This window comes from Crotalus tigris, unplaced genomic scaffold (assembly GCF_016545835.1).
Source record: "Crotalus tigris isolate CLP2741 ecotype Arizona unplaced genomic scaffold, ASM1654583v1 scf7180000018504.2861643, whole genome shotgun sequence".
Lineage (NCBI taxonomy): Eukaryota > Metazoa > Chordata > Lepidosauria > Squamata > Viperidae > Crotalus > Crotalus tigris.
The window spans coordinates 2,840,114-2,850,651 of record NW_024097043.1 but is presented as its reverse complement, the minus strand read 5'-3'; the positions used below and the strand labels follow the sequence as shown (position 1 = coordinate 2,850,651).

General features: G+C 38.2%; 1 protein-coding gene and 1 long non-coding RNA gene across 3 annotated transcripts in view; one reads left to right on the top strand and one right to left on the bottom strand.

Moving 5' to 3' along the window:
• The first annotated feature begins 4,472 nt into the window (after positions 1 to 4,472).
• Positions 4,473 to 7,789, top strand: LOC120312489. The gene is made up of 2 exons (XR_005557909.1): positions 4,473 to 5,740; positions 5,879 to 7,789. It is a non-coding gene; the product is annotated as an uncharacterized LOC120312489 (long non-coding RNA).
• Positions 6,683 to 10,538, bottom strand: part of LOC120312488 (ras-related and estrogen-regulated growth inhibitor-like) — a 35,568-nt gene continuing 31,712 nt past the window's right edge. For both annotated transcript variants that reach the window (XM_039353263.1, XM_039353261.1), the window contains one exon: positions 6,683 to 8,871. In XM_039353263.1, coding sequence (XP_039209197.1) covers positions 8,386 to 8,871 — 486 coding nt within the window. In that variant the 3' untranslated portion in view covers positions 6,683 to 8,385. The remainder of the gene's footprint in view (positions 8,872 to 10,538) is intronic.

Sequence of the window (10,538 nt, the reverse complement as noted above, 5' to 3'; positions counted from 1 at the left end):
ATGGTACTTTGTGACACTCATGAAAGTATTGCGTTGCTTCAGTGGATTGTCGACTCAAGAAGAATGTTGACCATCATTTTGAGTTGGATCAATCATCATATTAAGTGAGCCAATCACCATATTAAGCACTGTAACAGGTCGGCTGTCCCCCATTTTGTAATAGGCTGCCATGTTTGTATTTAGGGGTTGTCTTTAAGTTGGATGTTCTAAACCCCAGAACTACCTGTAGGCCACCTTATGCTTGAAGCTAACCACTCCAGTTTATTTACTATGAATCATGACTTAATGTTTTCTGTGAAGCAAGTTGTTGTTTGCTTTACAGGTCACAGTTTAAAAAAAATCATGGCATTGTATGATAGGTGAATTTAGTATATCAGTGTTTCTCAATGTCAGTAACTTTAAGATGCTGGCTGGAGAATTCTGGGAGTTGAAGTCCACACATCTTAAAGTTGTCAAGATTGAGAAACACTTCAGTTCATGGAAGCCAATTCCTATGATATAGGCCACAGGTCGGCAACCTGCGGCTCCGGAGCCGCATGTGGCTCTTTGAGCCTTCCCCTGCGGCTCCCAGCCTCCTCTGCCTTTGCAGAGAGAGACAGAGACAGAGAGAGGAATTGCGCTTCCCTGCTTCTCTCTCTCTCTCTCTCTCTCTCTCTCTCTCTCTCTCTCTCTCTGTGTGTGTGTGTGTGTGTGTGTGTGTGTGTGTGTGTGTGTGTGGTTTTGTGTAAAAGAGAGTGCACTCACAGTATTCTCCGAGGAGCTGAAAAGCTTATTGGGCGGAGCTCCTCCCTTTGCTGCGTCTCTGCAGGAAGCAGGAAGGGCAGGAGGGAGCTAGCTAGCCCAGCTAGGCTGACTCAGGAATTCTGGGAGTTGAAGTCCATGAGTCATAAAAGAGACGAGGTTGACTACCCCTGATCTTGTTGGACAACAGCCTGAAGCTTGTCAGGTGAGCAGCAGATAGGAGGGGGGGGAGAGAGAGAGAGAGAGAGAGAAAGAGAGAGAGGGAGAGAGAGAGAGAGAGGAAAGAGAGAGAGAGAAAGAAAGAGAGCGGGGAAGAGGAGTGGCAGACCAAGGGCAGATAGAGAGGGAGAGAGAGAGAGAGACCCTTTTGACATCTAAAATGAAGATAACACTGCATATATCCTTTTTTACCTGTGTGTGTGTGTATGTATATATATATATATATACATACATACATATACATATATATACACACACACACATACACACACACACACAAACACACACACACCTATAATAAAGGTAAAAAAGGATATATGCAGTGTTATCTTCATTTTAGATATCAAAATGGTTTTGCGGCTCCCAGTGTTTTGTTTTTGGTGGGAAATGGGTCCAAGTGGCTCTTTAAGTGTTTTGGGTTGCCTACCCCTGATATAGGCAAAGGCAACTTTGGCCCTCACAGGTGTTGCTGGACTGCAGTTGGCCTTAGTGACTGTGACTGTTGTGAATTATTACCAGCAACTCTAGAGTAGGTCACACAGTGTCCATTGCTGATGTAAGAATAGTTCCCAAGTTGTCCCCTTTCTTAAGGCAACCACTTGCCCTCTTCAGTATGATCTAAAAATAAGTGGTAAGAAATTGCCAACAAACCACCAGGAGTTTGTTGCAAAATCTGTATAGGCTCTGAGTTGTTGATTTTTTTTTTTTCAAATGGACAATATTGCGTACAACCACAAGGCAAGGCACAAGTAGTGCCACAGAAGAGGCTAGTGGAAGAATGCAATTGGTTTGTTACAAGCTAGTCAGACCCACAAGATATAGATTAGAACTTAAAGATATTTGGCTTCAGAGTTTCCTGTGATGGAGAGATCATAATATAAGCAGATTAGAATATTAATAGGCTGAGTAATCTTGCCAGCAAATGCTGATTGATATTTTTCAATACTGCAACTTAGCCCAAGTCAGGTTTTTTTTTTTTTTTACTAATTATAGTCAAGAACGGAACAAATAATCCTTTGACATTTGAAAGAAGCTTGAAAGTTGAACTGGCTTTTGGTTTAAAATGCAGACCACAAAGGACTGTGAAAGAAAGACAATGAACAATGATGACATTTCAGTTTCTTTTTAGAGGACTGTCACACCGCCAACTGATGCTGTGTGTTTGCACATGAGTGAACAGGTATATTGTCACAGAGTGATTGGGTTTACATACTGAACAATGAGAATTACATAAATTTTACAAATAAATACAAAATAAAGTAACCCGTGGTTTTTTTTTAATAATTTGCAATTGGCTGGGTTTTTACATAAGTCATAAACCATTGTTAATAAATCATTATGATTAGCTCCTAAGCCAGAAAAAAAATTGAACTACGTTGTAAGTTAGCAGTACATGAAGCCAGTCAGCCTGTGCATGTGTGTAGTAGAAGGTAACTTGCCTTCCATGCAAGTTTGTTTTGTTTGTTTTTAATCTTTATCTCCAGAGACATAATGGGGTCTTGAATTAGTAGCTGAATGAAGGCAAAATCTGGAGTTATATATACCCATGAATCATTTGGTCTTCTTGCAATGGCTTTGGGGAATGTACTTTTGGGAATTGGTCATGCTGGCCTGAGGAGAGATGGCTGGGCTTACACAATGTCTTTTGTCAGAGTTGAGAAGAACATAAAAAGGAAAAAGATCATCATTAACATTCCTAGCAGCAAATTCTTGTCCTTGAATTTTGAAAAACAAGGTTGTTATTCCCTAAGGAATGTATACATATGGCATAATGGTTGTCAACAACAGCAGGTTTTTTTTTTTTGCACAATCCAACTTTTGTTTCCTCTGAGGCAGAAGGTGATTACAGAAAGATAATAATAATAGTAGTAGTAAAGTTGGAAGGGACCTTGGAGGTCATCTAGTCCAACCCCCTGCTTGGGCAGGAAACCCTACACCATTTCGGACAAATGGCTGTCCAGTCTCTTCTTAAAAACTTCCAGTGTTGGAGCATTTACTGCTTCTGGAGGCAGGCTGTTCCACTGATTAATTGTTCTCACTGTCAGGAAGTTTCTCCTTAGTTCTAGGTTGCTTCTCTCTTGATTAGTTTCCACCCGTTGCTTCTTGTCCTGCCTTCAGGTGCTTTGGAAAATAGCTTAATTCCCTCTTCTTTATGGCAGCCCCTGAGATATTGGAATACTGCTATCATGTCCCCCCTTGTCCTTCTCTTCGTTAAACTAGATTAGATGACAGAAAACAAATAGAAGCTTTTCTGCCACTGTCTCCCTTCAACTTCTTCCTATAGTTGGAGTGTGGCTATAATGCCCTTCCCAAATTGACTGCTACTGAAATTATCGCTGTGATTTCACATCTTCTCAGTTGTGTGAATTGCAGTTGAATTCAGCTAATAGGAATATCATTATTCATAGCTGCCAAAATTTTATTTTTCCTATCATCTTAGCAGAGCAGTTGCTTTCTTTACTTAGGAAAAGTTCTCCTTGTAAAATGCAGTTGCTTCACAAAACATATCTTAGCATCATTCACTGCAAGCCCATAGTACTAGTCTCTGTTTATTTCAGATTGGTATTGTTTAGATTCATTAGAAGTTTAAGTACAGGAATATATTTGCATGAACTGTCAGAGCAGAATAATTGCGGAGAATGTACACATAGAATATAGTTGGATTCTTTTAGGTAATTATGGACTCAATTTAATTTTCTGTTAATTCCCCTCATCTTTTTGTAATGATACCTGATTTATATTATTTCACTTTCTTCAAAATATGATAATCCAATCCTGCTGCAATTGGGATCCCTCCTTCTACTCAGAATAGAATGGAGCTGGAAGGAACTTTGGAGGTCTTCTAGTCTAGTCTTCTACTCAGTGCGCACTTAGATAACTGTCCCAATGACAGCACATACACACATACATCTGGAGGTTTCCAATCTCTGACAAAACGACAGGTTTGGTCTTAAGGCCAAGATGGCCATTTGAGGATGTATCAACACTAAAATGAGTCAATAGCAATCAGGCAGTGTATCAAGGAATTCCCTGCATAGCTTAGCAAAAAGGAAGTCACTTGTAAACTTTCTATATTTAAAGGAGTTAAATAAATCCTAATGTCATAAAAGAGAACTTGAAAACTGTGATATTCAGCCATGTAAACAAAAGCTGCCTTTCACTAGAGATTTTTGAAGTAAAGCAACAAGCTTTTTTAGTTTGTTTGAGAGGTTGACCCATCTCTTCAGACTGTTTTGAACCTTCTCTGCATGAACTTTCAAAATTGCTTCCATAGCTCCCTGAAAAATTACTTTGGGTCCATTACATGTGAGGTCTTATTTATTTGTTTTCTATAGCTGCCCATTTCAACAAGCAACTCTGTGGGCAGCACACATCATAAATTGGTAAAAGCAAATAAAAAACCATTAATACAATTTGTGAGGAGAGCAACAATCAACTTAGTGAAATCATACCTCTTTTTATTTTCTCCCTGAATTATGCACAAGAAATAGAATGGTTCTTCAGCACTCAGTAATATCAGAATACTATGACCTACAGATGAAGTCACCAATTAATACCACCAAGAATGTGGTGATGAATACACTGCAGATGTAACAGAATTCTGGTTGTGACATGACTCATCCAGAATCTTTAAAGATTAGGGATACTAGAATCTCCAATTATGGACTTCCTAGATGGTTTTGCATCCAAGCATTTACCAGGGCCAACCTAGACAGAAGAATCATAGGGAGCCAGACAGCATACAAATTTAATAATAAAATAAACTGTAGAAGAACGCTACATTTGGTATTGCTGTAATAAGGTTGCGTGAAATTATATAGCTCTATAGTTCTTTTCCCATTGAATTAGGAGAAACAAATATTTAAAAAAACACAGAATATCAATCAAGTGTAATTATCTTTAAATATTCCCTATGCCTAGCAGATTAAAATATTTTTTTTACTGACAGCTTTCTCACGTGGAAACAATATCTAAATTCGAATACGCTTTTCAGACACTTGTCTGAGAAAGATAAAATTCCCAAACAGCAGACAGAGATATAATATTATATTGCAGAAACATCCATTTACAAGCATATATTACAAATTGGGAACATAACAACTAATGCTTCCAGACTTTAAAAAATGGAACAGTGTTTCTCTTTATTTTCTGAGACCTGCACTGATGATTCATTTGCTATTCCTCTGAATAAACATCTACAGTATTTCATATTTACATTTTCTTTGATTACTTTGGAAGAAAGGGGAGGAGGGAGCCAGACCTCTAACCCCCATCATTATTACTGAGCTAAAAACTACAGAAGATAAATACTATGTTCACTTTTACTGTTAACCTGGAGCAATAATAATAAAAGGGTTTATTTCTGTTTTATTTTACTCATTCATCCTATAAAAATAAGTGAAATAAGCACGCACATAACAGCCCATTATTAATTATTTGCATATGGGTTCAATTAAAATCAATATGAAAGATTATTAACTAGTTTTTCAGACTGATTTCAATGGGATTTAAGTGCAACTTTATTGTTTTATGACAGGTAGAAGTCACCTATTCCAGATGACTATGGGCAGCTTAGAATTTTAAAAGAAAAAAAAACAAACATGAAACACAGAAAAAGAACCTTGTGTGTATAAAGGGGGAAAAAATCAATATAAAGAAAAACAACCAATAGGCTCAACACCCACCCTTCCCCAAGGCTTGGCAGATTTTCACAGACATTTGAAATACCATCACAATGGAGCCATAGGCACCCTTAGAATAGTGGTGTTCCATAACAGGGGTCTGCAACCTCGACAACTTGAAGACTTGTGTACTTCAGCTCCCAGAATTCCTCAGCCAGCATAGCTGGCTGAGGAATTCTGGGAGCTGAAGTACACAAGTCTTCAAGTTGTCATGGTTGCAGACCCCTGTTCCAGAGGACCACCATTGCAATAGAGAAGGGCCACTTCTCGGATCCAGTCAAATGACACTGTTTAACAAAGGGAGCTTTGTTGAGCTTTTAAATCAAATTACTAATTGACAGCTCCCAGATATGATAACAAAAGCATCAATTCTTTTCCTTATTTATGCCACCAGCAGGATGGGCTTGATAGCATATGAGATTTCCTTATTTCCACTGAAGCAACAAAGGATTAGTGCGAATGGCATGACTGAAATGGAAAATATCTGGATCTGGAAGATTCTTTCACTCAAAGGCTAGAAATAGTTTTTATGGGAACCATTCAAGAATCTCTGAAATGTGCAATTAAACAAAATGCATGTTATGATGCTGTACACATAATTTTTATGCTATTGTGGACAGCAGTCCATGAAATACCTCAGAATGGAGGCAGTGAAATTTTGATCATAATAAAAAGTTGTGCACATTAACTAGATGTTTTTAAGAATCTGGGTCCTAGCATAGCTATACACTCAGTAACCAGAATTCTGGCATCTAACTACTATTTGGATAAGGCTGCTTTACTTAATTTCTCATTTATTGATTTATTACATTTTCATTCTTTTTTCATGATCTCTGTAACATTCCCAAAGTGTGTATGTTAAAATACATATGCTTATTCCTTCTCCATAGATAGAGATTTTAGTTAATAGTAAGTATAATAATTCTACAAAGCAAATTGTAACCGTAAAGCCACACAGTGTCAAAGCAAATGCACACCCAAAACCTCTGTCTCCAACTTGAGAACTAGCTGGTTTAGATAAGAATCAAGAGCCAGAGAAATTAGTACAGACATATTTATTATTTTTAGAAATACAGAGCATCCCTTAGTGTGTATGTAAAATATCTGCATGTTTAAGACACAGATCTTTTTGTTTCTGTGTGCTGCATGGCAAAGAAGCCACACCAACCACTGTAAAGAAGTGAGTAGTAGGTAGTGAGCAGGCGGCTGTTTTCCAATGCAGAGAAGCCACGTAGGAGCCTTAGGGAACAAACTGAATCAACTAATCTGTCATCTCGCCCTCCAAAACAGCAGGTGCCTGGGAGTCTGAGCAATGCATCGGCCTAGTAGATGAAGCTCCCAGAGGGGAAAAAAATAGCTTGAAGAGGGACAGTAGATCTGTGGCAAATTATATATGCTTCAAGCATTTCTCCAGTTATTTTTCTTTAAATAAGGAACATGTTATTTGCCAAAGCTTCTCAAGGAACAGTGAACCTGAGATGTTAAAGAGTTCCCATCTGTCCAACTAGAAACTCATAGGCTAGAAGGACCTTCCCATGAGGCAGCTTCATATTTTCACATTTTCAAGCACAATCTGAAAAGTGGGGAGGCAGATGAACACATTCTTGGCTCCTGTTATCCACAGCACCTAAATTATCTGAATTCAAATTACTCTGGTAAAGAGTACCTGGAATTTCCTGGCAGTAGACTTAATAAGCATTTAAATACTAAGTTGTAGGATCCTGTAAACTTGCCCCGTTCTCTGAATTCACCTCTTCCCTCTGGCCACAAAGACTGATCTCACTATACCTTCTTATGCAAATAAAGCACCCTTTTTACTCAGGCCTATAGATCAAGCCAGCATTTTCAGTGGCCTAAGTATATTTGACTAAATTAAGGGTGGTTTTTACTGCATCCATCCAAAACAAATAATAACAATGGTCTTAATCAGTCTGTAAAAGATGCACATATAATATTCTTGTTGGAAAAAACAGATCAATAGTAAGAACCAGAGAGATAACAGTATATCTAAGACCTTTTCAACCCCTGTTGTAAACCACATAAAAGATAGATCAACATTTAACACGGCTCAGCGATTGTTGAATTCAGCACCTGAATTCCCATTTGCAAAGACATTTAGTTGACTGCTTTTCTTGTTGAAGGGAAAATAAAAAGGGCCCAACCCAATGGTGCTTCACAGTGCTCTTAAATCCAAATTCAAAAGACTCTACATGAGAACACGCCACAACTCACTTACTTTTAGAATTTTCTGCCATTAAGATGGCTACTGGCTTCAATTAGTTTAAAATGGAAGAAACAAATTCATAGGGGAGGATATGTGGAATAGGCCAAGTGAAATATACTGGAAACATTGGCTAAATGGAACCCCTTGGGCCAGAGATTGTAGGCTACTATTATTGACTGTGAATATTAATTGTTAGGAGACAATAACGGGGGGGGAAGAATCATTAATTTTGGGTTGGATTTTCAGAAATATGTTTTGGAAATAAAAATTCAGGTACAGATTGTCCATTGGTATCATCCAGTAAGTTATTCTGTTGCATCACATAGCCTTGTGCTATCAGCTAAGGATCAAACTCAGATACTCCAATTTTGATGGAATTTTTTTTTAAAAAAAAAAAGCTTTCCTAACAACGTGCAGGCCTCTTGCCCTTTGTGCTACGAATTCTGCAACCTCTCCCTTGTTATCTCGAACTGGCTCTGTGTACTTTGAACATCACTGTACAACAGCTTAGACAAATGTTCACTCTGGGATGTAGTCCCTGAATGAATTGAAGCTGAGACTCCTGCCTGCTGAAGTTAAACTTGAATTGGCATGAATTTTAGGAATCTTTTCCATTAATTTAGATGATGCTCGCCTCTTGAAGGACCCTGGGGAAAAGTGCCCTTGCTTCATCAGCTCACCATATAGGGTGTTGAAGACCATCACAGTCTCTTCATAACTGTCCCTGGTAGAGATCTCATAGAAAGGATGCTTCAGAGCCTTGGAGAGATTTTCTCCATCCTCAAAGGTTACCATTCGGTCAAATTGTAGGTCCTTCTTGTTTCCAACAATCACAACCGGCGGTTCTCCACTAGCACTGTTCCGCTTTGGGCTAGAATGGATATGGTTGATGAGAAAGCACAGCCTCATCACCTCATCAAAGCTACACCTGTCAGTGACAGAATAAACTACTGCAAATCCATCTCCCCACTTTATCTTTTCTTCAATTTGGAGAGAGTCTTCCTCCTAGTCCAGAAAGAGAAAATACAGATCAGTATCAAAATGGTGCTTTCTCTGATGGAAGATCAGAATTCATCTACACAACTGGTTGTAACAAATACTAGTTGTACATATGAAGTCAGACAGCTCCCAGAGGGGAAGCTGACAGGGTCAGACATTCAGCGATAATCAAAGTTGGAAAGCAGAAAAGAAGGGTATCCCTGTGAGAGAGTATCCAACCTTTCTCCCACTTATTGTGACTCTCTTGCAAACTGTCTTTCTTCACAGGTTTCTCCCCCAGCCTACATTTTCTGTGTTTGTCTATCGGGGAAAGCAGGATCGGGTACATACACAGTGCAAGAAAGAGAGTATCACCACTTCCCATTCAATGCTTCTCTAAAGCAGAATGTGTGTCCCCCCAAAATATAGTCTTCATTTAATCTACTCCATTTCATTTCCCTCCCCAGTTTGAGGCTTTTAAGAAGAGTTTGGACAACCATTTGTCTGAAATGGTATAAGGTCTTCTGCTTGAGCAGGGGGTTGGACTAGAAGACCTCCAAGGCCCCTTCCAACTCTGTTATTCTATTTTTCCTCCAACACTCAGCTTGGAGGAATTACTGAGCATATTAGATGGGCCATTTGGTAGAGGATTTTTAAAACATTTTTTTCTAAGAAGTTCTTCAGATTTTGCCATTTTTCCTAGCCTAATGATTCCTCATGGTACCATTAGAGGAGACTTTAAGTAAAGTGGATGGGTGGAAATCAACAGGGCAAGTTTGCACATTACCATCTTATCCAGCTCTCCTCCTATTATATTCAAATTATCAAAATGTACCATCACCTTCTTTTTGGTATTTGCACAATGCCATTTGGTTATCTCAAGGCTAATACTTAGAAAGTGACTTTGATTATTAATAAATCGTAGCATTTCCTAAATGCAGTCCATGGATCAAGACCAGTCTTTATTAAATAAACAGAAAAGCCCTTCAATATTTGAAAAATATTCAAATAATTATTTTCTTTATCCTTCACCACGTTGTTGTCAACATCCTAATTAGAGAGGAAACTGACCCTTTAAAAGCTTATTTGCATTTTTTATGCATAAAAAGTAATAAAAATGGGCTTCCAGATAAATAAATTAGAGAAATCCTAGTATATACTGAAGGATTCTGTTAGAATCTAACAACTGCTTAACAGTATCCTGCTACCTGAGATAGACAATAATTGAATGCATATTTAATTCAAATTACATATATTTGACCTGTTACTTTAAGGATTACAGTATTTCTGCTGCCAAAATGGTAGGGCTGGGCTTAATTTAGAATAAGAAAGAACGTTCTCTTGAAATACCATATAGCATTAAAAAATGATCACCTAGGAACTAAAGTTGCATGATTTGATTTGGTTCTTTAGAGCTAATGTCATTATAAACTGTTGTAATTAATAACCTCGGTACCTGTGCCAGAAAGCCTTTGGGGCATCTTAACAAGGAACAACCCATTGATCAAAGTGCAGAGAGGCAACCTGTGTAGCCACAACAAGCTTCACTGATGTTTACAAATTCCTATTATATTTTGCCTCTCTCTATTCCAAATTTGGACACTGCAGTAAGAACTCAATAAGGGAAGTACCCTTCATTTTTCCATTTTCCTTTTTAACTTTCAACAGACAGGCATTCTTTAGCTATTCTGCCC